The sequence below is a fragment of the Aquarana catesbeiana genome, linkage group LG02, assembly GCF_042186555.1.
Source record: "Aquarana catesbeiana isolate 2022-GZ linkage group LG02, ASM4218655v1, whole genome shotgun sequence".
Classification (NCBI taxonomy): domain Eukaryota; kingdom Metazoa; phylum Chordata; class Amphibia; order Anura; family Ranidae; genus Aquarana; species Aquarana catesbeiana.
In genome coordinates this window covers 386848160-386862096 of record NC_133325.1, presented here as the reverse complement: position 1 = coordinate 386862096, position 13937 = coordinate 386848160, and the positions used below count along the sequence as shown (strand labels likewise).

Below are 13937 nucleotides of genomic sequence, written 5' to 3'. Positions count from 1 at the left end.
AACAATTGAAAAGGAAAAGGGAGGCGCACCTAAGTGTAGTTGTTAAAAGGCATAATTTTTTGTACAAAAAGAATGACACTCACTAGATGTAAGTAATATGCATGTTCTTTAAATGAACAGTCATCCTCTGGGGCTGTCCTATACTCCATCCAGGGTCCAGGTGGCTGTGCAGGGAAGATCTGGGACACAGGAAGCATCAAGGAAGTCCAAGCTGGCCGCTGTGGACCGCACAGCAGGAAGTGCTGTCACCGGATGGTAGAGGGGAAGAAGTCTCTGGCTAGCGCTCGGAGACAGTAGAAGGAGCTATACGCTCCGAGTGCGTAGCCAGAGACTGGCTTCTTCCTCGCTACGATCCTGGCCCGCCCATCCGGTGACGTCACTTCCTGCTGTGCGGCCAGCTTGGACTTCCTGGATGCTTCCTGCGTCCCTTCCCTGCACAGCCACCTAGACCCCGGTCAGAGTATAGGATGGCGGCAGCCCCAGAGGATGATGATGCATTTAAAGAACCTCCGTGTATCTACTTACATCTAGTGAGTGTCATTCTATTTGTGCAATAAATTGTGAATTTTATTAACTACGCTTAGGTGCGCCTCCCTTTCCCTTTTTCATCTTTTCTGCGTCCCTAGCCGGCAGGTGCTGCAAGGCCCTGAATGCTGACCGTGTGTGTTCAGGTGTGTTCAACAGCATGCCCATCACGCCTTCAAACCGCACCTGCTGGCTAGGGACACAGGAAAAAAAAATGTTCTTCACGGTATGCGGGCCTCAATGCCCATGTGACATGGCCTTAATCGAACTGTATGTATGTGGGACCTGTACCAGGTATCAAGTGATGAGTTGGGATACAAGTCAACTGCTTTTATGAGTCTGAGGAATAATTTCTCTTATGCATGTATCAAATGTTGAAACAAGAGTCCAAAGTATTTTAGTAATTAATGAACATAGTGATGGGAATATTTAAAAAAAAATACACCTTTCAGCAATAACATACTATACTGACTTTAGCAATAAAATGCAGACCCCGCTACATTACTGCAGGCATTAAACAATCTGAAATCTGTAAAATCGGGAACAATGTTTCCAGTTATGCAAGTGCATGTTTATTATTCATTTCTCTACAAAAAGGTCCCAACATGAATGGCAGAGCAGTACAAGTTTAAACCTCATTCAGTTCTCAGGTTAAATACAATACAAAGCTTAGAACAATCTTTATATAAAAAAGTGTACATGAACACAGTTGTAAGGGTAATGATTGTGACATTTGTAAATTGTGTAAAAGTTATACACTTTAGAAACATACATATGTTGGAACCTGAGAAACAACTAAACAAAGTTTTTCTTTACAATCAAATTGTAGAAAATACACATTTCACCTAATGTTTTTAGGTACATTTATATAATTTCTATATACAAATAGAAAAGCCAGTAGGAAATTGAATGTTTCCTGTTAACACTGCAGATTCCATATGAGAACTGTCTGTCCCAAGCTGCACTGTGAATTACATTCATTCCTCTACGTAAATGCAGTGTACATTCTTGTCCCTGATGTAGAACTTTTGTTTTGGCAGTAACATCTTAATTCATAGCTCAGGAATAGCATCAATGCACAGAAAATGGTGTTGAATGTTTTTATCTACCTAACAGATATTTCCATTTTGGGTTGAGGTTGGTAGGTTTAGTTATCTTCTGTTTTCTAGGGACTTTGGGGATCCCGCAGATAAGATTTAACTTGGTAGTCCCAACTGCAGCCATAGTGAAGGTTGGGCCAGCGTTATTTTGAGCAATGGGGTCACCCTGATCATAGTGTTTTCTACATGTATTTTTATTGGTAATCCGGTCTGGGGTGGGTGGCCACTTATGCTCAACATCATACTAATCAAGCTATGTGGAGGCCACAGCCAAATATTATGGTGGGAGAGCTCCATTCCATATTTCCTAAGAATTTAGGCCCGATTCACACCTATGCAGGTTGCAGTTTGCATATTCCAGGTGCATTTCGGTTTTTGAATACACGTTTTTGATCCACTGAAGTCTATGGAACCCAAAACCAGAAAAAACGTCACTGGCCCTTTCCATAAAATGCACAGATGTGAACTACATCCATAGGAAACCATGTGAAATGGACTGTAGTGTGTTTCTGCAAAACAGAAAACACACGAAAAAATGCATAGGTGTAAACCAGGCCTTAAAAGAAGCTTGCGAGTAACTGATCTGCCCCCGAGACTATTATAATGTATCTGTCTTTGGGTGACAATGTTCTTTATATTAGGTGATGTCGCTTGCCAGGTTACAATTAAATGGCTCTAATATAATGAAAAAATATTCCCATTCTCAGGAACCGAAAATATGACATGTACATTTTATACATTGTATTTAGCTTTGACACATTACAATATTGCATAGAACAGTGAACTATTGAATAAGCTAAACTGACTTGCACATTGAATGCTTTAGCAGTTCAATATACACAACGTATCTGAGAAAAACTGGAACTGTACAAGTTATTGCTACCATTTCGTCAATATTAGTTATCCCGTAGGTAATTTGGTTATGCTTTTGAAATGTGTTCTTACCAGCTCCACAGAGTGAGAAAATGAAAAAAAAAAAAAAAAGGAAATAAAAAATAAAAAACTCTTAACATAAGGCAGCAGATCATGCAAACAATAAAACAGAAATACAGCACATACTTATCAAAGCTTAAAAAAAAAACAACACTGGTTTATAGACAGTTGTAAACCTGGATTTTGTTATTAAACCAAAACTAAAAACAAGATAAGAAAATAATTACTTGATCCCCATTCATAAATGGAATGTTCTCTTGGGAAGAATGTGTTTGCAAGACATTCGTACTGGAATACCGTATTTTATTTATCAAAACAAAATAATTATTTTAACTTCATTCTTTAATAATCATCAGCTTTTAGGGTTTCACTTTATAGTAAACTACTTAAAGCGAAACCTCACCCTAAAGGGGTGAGGGGAGTACCTGGTTTTGACAGGTACCTGTTCCCACTTTCGGCCGGATCTCTGTGGCGCTTCTTCCAGAAGTCCTCCATCCTGCATACAAGGACAGGTTCACTTCAGAATTATCTCCCGAACCCCTCTTGATCACATTAATCTTTTGTAAATTAAACCCCAATACACTTTTCTACTTCCTTCTGACAGGCCCAGCCTCTGAGGGGTTTACAGTCTCAGTGCAGAAATCTTGCCCCATGCTGGCGGTGTGTGCACAGTAACATTCAATAGACTTCAATAGAACCTTATTCCGATAATAAGGGCCCATTCAAGTCTATGGGAAGCTACTGTGCAGGCAAGGTTGGGGGGGGGGGGGGGGGGCAGTTAAGTCCACTGGGGAGTTTTTATCACAAAGGAAACCTGTCCTTTAAGTGTATGATTGCTGGATCTATATAAAAAAAAATAGTTATGTGGACTGACAAATATGCCCATTTTACAAGCACATCAGCATGTCAAGCCATAAGGAGTTCTGGGTTTAGTTTGACTGTGCAAGGCATTTATTTTTCCTCAGTAAGGAGATTATCTGCAGATTTGCTGGAGCAGGGCATGATTCAATCACCAGCTAGATGATAAGGTTCTCTATGGCAGGCCAGTGGGGATATATCTAGTTATATCTGTTGCAGCCTTTCTAGAGCCCTATTGTCACCTGCACCCTGTTTGATTCTATATTGGTATTAATAGCACAATTGACCATTATACTTTTAGGTATTTGACATAAAACTAGTCAAGTCCTAACACCATGTACTTGATATTCATCTCTATTCTCCCTGCTGCATACAGCAGCATCAGGTTTTTAATGTAACATAATACAAGTAGAAGCCATAGATCTGTCAGTCCAATCATTTAGAAACATAGCTTCTGCAATTAGTGATTCAGACAGGAATAGATATTGTAAAGTCATACCTATATTCTGCGTGTATTTTCATCACAGGCAGGGATCTAACATAACACATTTTTCAAACACACTTTAACTAAAAGAACGTAGTACTCTTATAGCATACACGGTAAGCAGAGGATCTACCTCTTGAAAACAAATGAATAAATAAAATTAATGTTACACCAGAACTGTAATCCCATATGGTATCCATGACGGGCTTCTAGTATGGTTCTGGACTGTAAGTTCTGTTCTCAGGAATGAATTTAGGTACCCCTCAGTCACACAATATTAACCTGCAAAGCAAATTATGTTTTGTGAGGCATAAAGTCAAGTGACGCCTTCTGAAAGATTGCATCTGTAGTTTTTCTTTTCATTCACCTCCACAATGCATGCTGCTTTGGGATTTAGCAATTTGGTAAGAAAAAAAAAATAACTCAGGAAAAAAAAAATCTATCAACAAATGGTTTGCATCGTTGAGTACTCACAAATTCAGAAAGGTCTCTTTTCGACAATTTACAAGCACCACAAAATGAATATTGAAGTGTAGAGCAAAAATACTTTAGACACTAAATATCCACAGGAGGTATGTATCGCATTTGTAAGCTTTGTCCTAGAGATGATAGGTAGAGCAAACTTTGAGGTAAATCCAATGAACAAGTGCTGTTTGTGTACCGAGTCTGTCATTACTTTCCTTGTTTAAGTTTTTCAATATGATAGCATAGCTTCAAGGCTGGACCAAGTTTCAGACCCATGTACTTCATAATCATATCGCTCCGAAGTAAGAGGAATGCCGAGCCATCAATTTCCTGCAGAAAGAACAAAGCCTGTTAAAAAGTCCTACTTCATGATCTTCAAGAAAGACTACAAAACAAATCAAAAGTGACATACATTTTAGGATATTACTAAAAATACTGGGTATTGGACATGATGCCCCTCTATTTGATGTATGAAAATCTATCTGGAAGATGGTTAATTTATTCTTGGCTGTTAAAATGAAAAGTGACGTCACATGGCCAAAAAAACGCACTACTGTGTTATAATGTCTATAAGCAGGATCAAACACCTCTACTACAAATAGCATTGAGAGGACCAATATTGCCTTAAAAATGGGCAGTTCAGATTTTCTGGAAGAGATAACCTTACCCAGTGACATCACACTGATCTTTTGTCAACATTATGCAGTTGCCACGACATCTGCAAGAACTGGTCAGGTTGGAACTGCTATTTGTTTTGCACGTCACTGTCACAAAAGGGTCTGGCACATGTATTTATTTTTACCTTGGTAATAAGCCTTCAAGTTGGACCATGAGAAAGCACAGACGGCATATTTAGCCCAGCCCTGCTCTGAGCTGAAGCCAAAGTCTAAATGTCTGGTACGACCAAAAAATCTCAACATGAGTTGTGAAAGTGTCAAAATAAGGTGTTAATGCTTTAAAACTTTAAAAGATAAGTGCTCTTAAAAATATTTTATTGGCCACAAAAATTTACAGCCACAAGGATGAATACAAAGTATTCTCTAATTAGCGGAGATAAATATTGTGACATCAAGTGCCTGCCTCCCCACCTTAGCCAACCAGAGGAAGCCTTGTATTTAGAGAATACAAGACGTCCTATGAATGGCTGAGCGGCGCTCAGCCTGACTAGATTTTGTTGCAAGAGCAAGACGGGAAGTCCTCCTCTTGCAACAAATGTCTCTGTGTGAAGAAAAGAGAGAAGAAATAACAGCACTGGATCCTTTGCTATTTAAAGATCAGCACCAATACCAAGCATCAAGCTTTTTTCTCTTTATTTTCATCTAGTGGTCCTGCCGGAAGCACACTTCCTGTCCTAGGGTGACAAAACTCACTGTACTTTGTTTATGGAAAAGTGGTGTTGTGTTTTCATCCTATGACAGGAATACTGGCCCCTCTCCTCTTCTCTATAAAATACAGCGAAGGTGTTCTCTAGCTTACAGAGAAAGCTGGGAAAATTATAACTGAAGAGAGTACAGAAAATGCAGAGAGCACAATAAGTTATCAGCTCACAAGATTTCAGACATGATAAACATGTATTTTTTTTCACTTTTCGAACAGATATCACAAAACCTTTTTTATGGTGTATGTCACAGACCAAAAAAAGCAAATAGAAGATCATTGTTCGGGTTTACATGTAGTTTAAATAATTTTTTTGATCTGTAAAGGAAGTAATGCCATGTAAATATTGTCTGTTTTCAGAAGGCAATACCCAATAGGAAGGGCTTTTTGGAGTCTGTTGCCCCACCTAACCCTACGACTTTGTGACAAGAAATATGCCTACATGTCTCCGGAAGAGTTCAGCATGAGGAGCCAATGCTTGTGGATCCGCTTCTTTTACATAGCGTATAACGTCATCCACAGACCACGTGGATGGATCTTTGCTCTGTGTTCTTGAGGATTCCCTTTCAGAAGAGCCTAGCTCTGGTCCAGTGGTCGAACTTGCAGCTATGGAGACAAACGAAAATAGATTTTATATAACATTCACAAATATATGTAAAAAAAGTTTTACTTTTTCTTCCTAAAAAACAGACAGCCGCTTCACTAGTCCGGGGATTAGATAAGGTACGTATAGGAGGCATTCTAATTGGTCGTAAAAAGTTGTGTGGACATAACCATAGGAGTACAATAGATATAGCACATGGATGGCCCTGACCAATCAGAACCCGCGTAGCCTGTCCTGTCAGCCCTGGAGAAGAGGATAGAAAGCCGCAGGGATTTCAGCCCTGGAGAAGAGGATAGATAGCCGTAGGGGCTCCTGGTCAGCAGGACTGGGTGCGATGGGGACAGGGGACAGGGTCCAGTGTAAGTTCACCGTACAGCATTTTCTATACAAAACAAAGTAAGATATGGTACAGAGAACAGAAATGGTCACAGAATAATTAGTTGAGCAAAGGTATACATAGTCCTTGGGGTGTGGCTTCATCCACCTCGTTATGGAAGTACATAAAGATGTGTTTTCTGGCATTCTGTGACCAAAGGGATCAGGTTCAGTGAGAAAAATCTGACTCTAGAGAAGGATCCAGGTAACAGAAGAGATAGTATTAACAGAGGAATGGGAAGGATTAGAAGTGGGGCTGGGTATTCGCAAAGGGGGCGAACATGAACATCTGTATCTATGTCATTGGATAAGGGGCGATGATGTCATAATTGGTTTTTGAAGCTGTCAGTGATCATGTAGTGAATCTAAATGCTCCAAGTGGATACATATTGAACACATTTATCTTGAAAATTTAGTCGTCAGCAATACTATGTTTATGTGTCCTCATTAGGTCCTTTTCTAATGCTGAGATTTAGTAATGGGGGAGGAATAGTCCTGAGACCGAATAATAGCATTAAGTTGGGAGATAAGGTGGGCAAGGGTTTGAGCTTTTAAGCAAAGAGCTTCAAATAGTGTAAGGTCTTTATGGGTACCTTCTATTTTGTAGATATGGGAGTTTTAACCCTTTAATTGTAGATAATTGAGCCAATGGCCCAAAGGGGAAGGTTGGTCTGCTATTACAGCAGTAAAGGGCTCCAGGGAGTCAGCTTGCAAAGCCTTACAGATCCAGGAGGAATTCTCCTGGGACCACTTAAAGAATGTGATTACCTCAAGGCCTGGGGAGAATGCCGGTTAGAGGGAGGTATTTTCTTGTGTGCAATACATTACAGCTTCTTCTAGTTTAGAATAGTTGATAAAATATCAAATGCATCTGTAAATATAGTGACAAGCATTTTTGTCTGCTGAACTGTGATAACAAGTAGTTATTTTAGGCTCAATATACTGTATGTTCAAGAGAACAAAGGCTCACCAAAATGATACAAGCAGTTCTAAACACAAAAGTTTCAATCATAACAGACAGTAAAAAAAGTAATCTAAAAAATCACAAGAAACATGACACAAACTATTTTCACTCTAACGCTCACTTCACATCTATGCAAGTGCTAGATTCGCTGCGCTTCCTGCACCGCCACAACTGGCAGTAAAAATGTGCTGCTCTGCGAAAATGTGCGGGGCTGCCATTTAACTTGAATGGCACCCCCATGCTTGTAAAAATGCAGCGTGTTTGTGGGTGCAGGAACTGCCAAGAGACTGTATGGTCAAAATTACCATGCAATTTCCCTGCAGGCTGCGTTTTAAAAAAGTGCATGCACCTTTTTCTGCAAGAAATGCAGGCATGGCAACCCATTAAAATGAATGAAAGTGAAAAAATGTAGCGCTAAGTGAATATAAATAAATATTCAACAATATTGACCAAGATGAAATCTAGTCCATACGTCTTTAAACTAGATGATAAATAATATGGTGTAACAAGTCAAAGTCTAAAACCAAAAAAAGTGAAGTGATGAAGTGTCCAATTGTGTCAGAACACAGAAAGGGCCATTCATGGATGATGGATATCCAGAAGGAACTGGCAGGGATAGTATTGATCCGTGGATGGAACCGACATCAATGATACTCAACATCAATGGATAAGTAAAGATGGGTACTCTTACCAAATCTGATGGACTCCCCTGTCGGCGACATGGAGTCAGTAAGGCAGTAAGCCCAACTGGGCAGATGAGGAGATATCCCGGAAGATGGAGCTGGCAAGATGGATTCAACCGAACCTTCAGGGGTCCTCAGGGCAGGTCAGACTTTGGAGGCAAGATGTGCCACAGATGGCCCACAATGGGCAATAGTTCTCATCCAGGCAATGTCATAAAATGCAAGGAGGGAAAATCCTCTTCAGCCTCTGCGACAAAATCAGGGTCCTCAATACCTTCCTCCAAAATATGCTCGACGAAAGGAAGCAAACTTCCTTTCATCAAGCATATTTTGGAGGAAGGTATTGAGGACCCTGATTTTGTCACAGAGGCTGAAGAGGATTTTCTCTCCTTGCATTTTATGAGATTGCCTGGATGAGAACTATTGCCCATTGTGGGCCATCTGTGGCACATCTTGCCTTTAAAGTCTTTTTCCTGGAGTTCCTATTTCGATGACCTACCCTGAGGACCCCTGAAGGTTCGGTTGAAGTCCATCTTGCCAGCTCCATCTTCCGAGATATCTCCTCATCTGCCCAGTTGGGCTTACTGCCTTACTGACTCCATGTCGCCGACAGGGGAGTCCATCAGATTTGGTAAGAGTACCCATCTTTACTTATCCATTGATGTTGAGTATCATTGATGTTGGTTCCATCTACGGATCAATACTATCCCTGCCAGTTCCTTCTGCATATCCATCATCCTTGAATGGCCCTTTCTGTGTTCTGACACAATTGGACACTTCATCACTTCACTTTTTTTGGTTTTAGACTTTATGACTTGTTACACCATATTAATCATCATCTAGTTTAAAGACGTATGGACTAGATTTCATCTTGCTCAATATTGTTAATTAATTATTCATATTCACTTAGCGCTACATTTTTTTCACTTTCCCTTGTATTGTTTTTGTCACAACGTATGTAGCTGCTTTTTCTTTTTTCACACTAGTGAGCGCAGTGTTTTTGTATATTTTTTCACCATTAAAATGAATGGGCTGCCATGTCCAAGCAAATGCGACCTGCAGATAAGCATAAGTGTGAACAGAGCCTTAGGCTTTCATTTACACAGGTGCTGTGGCCCATACTGCCATTTAATTGTCTGAAGCTTAATGCAGTTCATGTTATGGAATAGAGGCGCAGTGGTTGTACAGAAACCTCCTGGATTGACATACGTGCAGGGGCTGGTACTTGGCCCAGACTTGAGGACTGACTTCTGTACCTTATGGACTGTTGCAAAGTCTTAAATCATAAAGGTTCTGCATATGTCCGCTTTACAGAATGCCTTCATACTCCATTTACCAGTTTCTCATTATCTTGTTGCATAACAAATAGAGGTTGTGGTTCCTCTCCTACTACAACTAAACATATGCAGATGTAAAACACATTTTCTCACAACAGTGAAAAATTTAAAACAATATATTGTGGCAAATGATGCCTACTGGAAATAAAATTATGTCAGACTAAGATAGAATCTTTAAATAACTCAGTAAGGCACATGGTTAACCATGGGTATCTGAGATATTTTAGCATTACAGACTGTTCCACTGGTGTTTTTATGGCGAGTGTTTACCTTCTATCCTTCTATGTATCCGGTTCCTGCTAGTATCATAGTAACAGCTGTTTCCTGCTGAGCTAGAAGATGATCTACGTATCAGAGGTGCACTATTTGAGGTAGGAGTCACAGGCTGCAGCGAGGTCCTATAAAACGATGGCGTGTTTCCCCCTGGGCGATACTCTGAGTTTCGAGGGGACGGACTGTGAGGGTTGACTGCGTTGAGAGCAGAATCCATGGACTCCTCTGAGTACCTTGGATCTTTAGGAGTATCATTTTCCTCCAATGGCAACGTTTCAGCTGCAGTAGAAAAAAGTTATTTGAATTTGTATTGCGTTACAGACTCAAAAAAACTGTGTTCTGGTTTGCAAATGGGTTAAATATCCTTCAGAGCAACAGCAAACAACTCAGCTCTCACAATACAGACTTTCAGTTTCCAGATTGTGTAATTAAAAAGGTGGGCACATGCAAAACTTAAAACACTTCAAGCTTGGCTAATGTGACTACCGCTGACTAATAGCCAGAAGTGTTATTTTTGGCAGTGCTCTAGCATAAAGAAATGTAAATGGCTTTCTTCCCAGATTTAGCAAACTGCAGCACATCCACATGTATGTAATGCATAAAACATGGTTGAAAGGGCACACAAACATCATGCAGCAAAGTGGGAAACCAGTGCTGCACACAAATACAGGAGGAATAATGCTTACAACATACAGTATCTCACAAAAGTGAGTACACCCCTCACATTTTTGTAAATATTTTATTCTATCTTTTCATGTGACAACACTGAAGAAATTACATTTTGCTACAATGTAAAGTAGTGAGTGTACAGCTTGTATAACAGTGTAAATTTGCTGTCCCCTCAAAATAACGCAACACACAGCCATTAATATTTAAACCGCTGGCAACAAAAGGGAGTACACCCCTAAGTGAAAATGTCCAAATTGGGTCCAAAGTGTAAATATATAGTGTGGCCAGCATAATTTTCCAGTACTGCCTTAACCCTCTTGGGCATGGCGTTCACCAGAGCTTCACAGGTTGCCACTGGAGTCCTCTTCCACTCCTTCATGATGACATCACAGAGCTGGTGGATGTTAGAGACCTTGAGCTCCTCCACCTTCCATTAGAGGATGCCCCACAGATACTCAATGGGGTTTAGGTCTGGAGACATGGTTGGCCAGTCCATCACCATCAATTACCCTCAGATTATTTAGCAAGGCAGTGGTCATCTTGGAGGGGTGTTTGGGGTCGTTATCATGTTAGAATACTGCCCTGCGGCCCAGTCTCCGAAGGGAGGGGATCATGCTCTGCTTCAGTATGTCACAGTACATGTTGGCATTCATGGTTCCCTCGATGAACTGTAGCTCCCCAGTGCCATCAGTACTCATGCAGCCCCAGACCATGACACTCCCACCACCATGCTTGACTGTAGGCAAGACACACTTGTCTTTGTACTCCTCACCTAGTTGCCGCCACACACGCTTGACACCATCTGAACTAAATAAGTTTATTTTGGTCTCATCAGACCACAGGACATGGTTCCAGTAATCCATGTCTTTGGTCTGCTTGTCTTCAGCAAACTGCGGGCTTTCTTGTGCATCATCTTTATAAGAGGCTTCCTTCTGGGACAACAGCCATGCAGACCAATTTGATGCAGTGTGCGGCGTATGGTCTGAGCACTGACAGGCTGACCCCCCACCCCTTCAACCTCTGCAGCAATGCTGGCAGCACTCATACATCTATTTCCCAAAGACAACCTCTGGATAGGACGCTGAGCACGTGCACTCAACTTCTTTGGTCGACCATGGGGAGGCCTCATCTGAGTGAAACCTGTCCTGTTAAACCGCTGTATGGTCTTGGCCACTGTGCTGCAGCTCAGTTTCAGGGTCTCTGCAATCTTCTTGTAGCCTAGGCCATATTTATGTAGAGCAATAATTCTTTTTTTTTTTTCAGATCCTCAGAGAGTTCTTTGCCATGAGGGGCCATGCTGAACTTCCAGTGATCAGTATAAGAGCAAGAGCGATAACCCAAAATTTAACACACCTGCTCCCCATTCACACTTGAGACCTTGTAACACTAATGAGTTACATGACACTGAGCAGGGAAAATGGCTAGTTGGGCCCAATTTGAACATTTTCACTCAGGGGTGTACTCACTTTTGTTGCCAGCGGTTTAGACATTAATGGCTGTGTGTTGAGTTATTTTGAGGGGACAGCAAATTTACACTGTTAAACAAGCAGTAGACTCGCTAATTTATATTTTAGCATAATGCTGTTTCTTCAGTGTTGTCACACGAAAAGATATAATAAAATATTTACAAAAATGTAAGGGGTGTACTCACTTTTGTGAGATACTGTATTTGTTATCACAAACAGCAGTACACTGGGTCTTGTGTACTGAACAGTTAGTTTGATTGTTTTCATCAAAAAGAAACACGCAATTATGACAGAAAATGTACATAAACCCGACTCAAACACAATCATATCTATGATCAATCATTTATCAAGTGTATGTATGGCCAGCATTAGGGCCTATGTACATATTCCAAAAAAAGGTGAGATGCTGCATTCCATATATTCCAAAAAAATTGGGACGCTGTGTAAAATCTACATAATATTAATAAATTAATAATAATTTGCTGATGTCATAAACCCACATTTTATTCCCAAAAGTAAATGGAAAACATCAAATGTCAAAATGTTCAGCTGAGAAAATGTACCATTAAAAAAAAAAAAAAAAAAAAAAAAAAAAAAAAGGTAATTTTGAAATTGATGGCAGCAACGCATCTCAAAAAATTTGGGACAGGACCATGTCTACCACAGTGTAGCACCCCCTCCTTTTTATTTAATAACACTTTGTAAATGCCTTGGAACTGAGACCAGTCACTGGAGTTTTGGGAGAGAAATTTTGTTCCATTCTTGCCCGATAAAGGATTCTAACTGCTCAACAGCCTTGGGTCTTCTTTGTAATATTTTTCATTTCAAGATGCACCAAATATTTCAGTTGGTGAAATGTAAAAGAAAAGTTCCTCAAAAGGCGGGACTTTGAAGGACCATAAACACTCAGAAAAAAAAATATATAAAAAAAATAAAATTTTTATTCGTTTATCATATCATAAAACACATAATGACATTGACATAAACATAGAGTTTCAGCATATAAAAGACGATGGAAGAGGCCCAAATCGACTGCCAACTAGACAGATATAATCCGCAAAAAAAAAACGCATTTTGACATGTGAAGTAAGGGTCTTCTTCAGGGAAAAAGGGAGAGGGCTGAAAGGCTTCCAAAAAATACGAACAATCTATAAAGTTGATACAAAATATAATAATAATATATACATGTAACACCATGCAAGTACATACAACAGTTCAATATTTATAGAACCATATGTGTTATGTTATTATCAAAAACTGACCTCATGTGTTTGATGCTATTATGCACTGGAGATCAATTACTCAAGATAAGAAGAGGAGGATGGGAAAGTCCACATAAAACAGCAAGATGTTGGGTCAGGTGCAAGTCTCATCCCGTGCACTACTGAAGTACCGCTCAGAAAGGAGGATGGAGAGCCGACATGAGAAACAAGAGGGGGACAAATGGGTCAACCAATCAGTGCAGATCACATTGATTCAAGAGCAGAGAGGATGGCCAAAAACTACTCCTTAGTGATTGATGTGGTCCCCACATCTCCCCTGGGAGGGCGGTGTACCGCTCCATCCCACCCACACACTGGTTGGAACGTGTGTTGGGATGCAAAGCCTAGTTGCGCCGCGCAGGCGTGGCCAGGATGCATCAGGAAGCGCTGCCATGGAGACCGGCCGGGGCCAGTCACATGACAGTGCCAGCGCCTCCGATCGGAGGACAAAGGCGCTGCAATGGAAACCCAGCCGAGGGGGGACACTGACACGGTGGCTAAGCCGCCCACCCACTGACGTCAAATAGGGCAAAGGGACGCAGGGCCAACCCAAACCATCGCC

At 40.7% G+C, this 13937-nt stretch overlaps 1 protein-coding gene across 4 annotated transcripts in view; it reads right to left on the bottom strand.

Moving 5' to 3' along the window:
- Window positions 1-975: 975 nt before the first annotated feature.
- Window positions 976-13937, bottom strand: part of SCML2 (Scm polycomb group protein like 2) — a 192952-nt gene continuing 179990 nt past the window's right edge. For 3 of the 4 annotated variants that reach the window (XM_073615172.1, XM_073615173.1, XM_073615175.1), the window contains 3 exons: window positions 9976-10257; window positions 6185-6348; window positions 1056-4695 (listed from right to left, as the gene is read on the bottom strand). In XM_073615172.1, the coding sequence (XP_073471273.1) occupies window positions 4573-4695; window positions 6185-6348; window positions 9976-10257 (569 nt within the window). In that variant the 3' untranslated portion in view covers window positions 1056-4572. Of the gene's footprint in view, window positions 4696-6184; window positions 6349-9975; window positions 10258-13937 lie in introns of all 4 variants that reach the window. The other variant, XM_073615174.1, reaches the window with a different exon arrangement.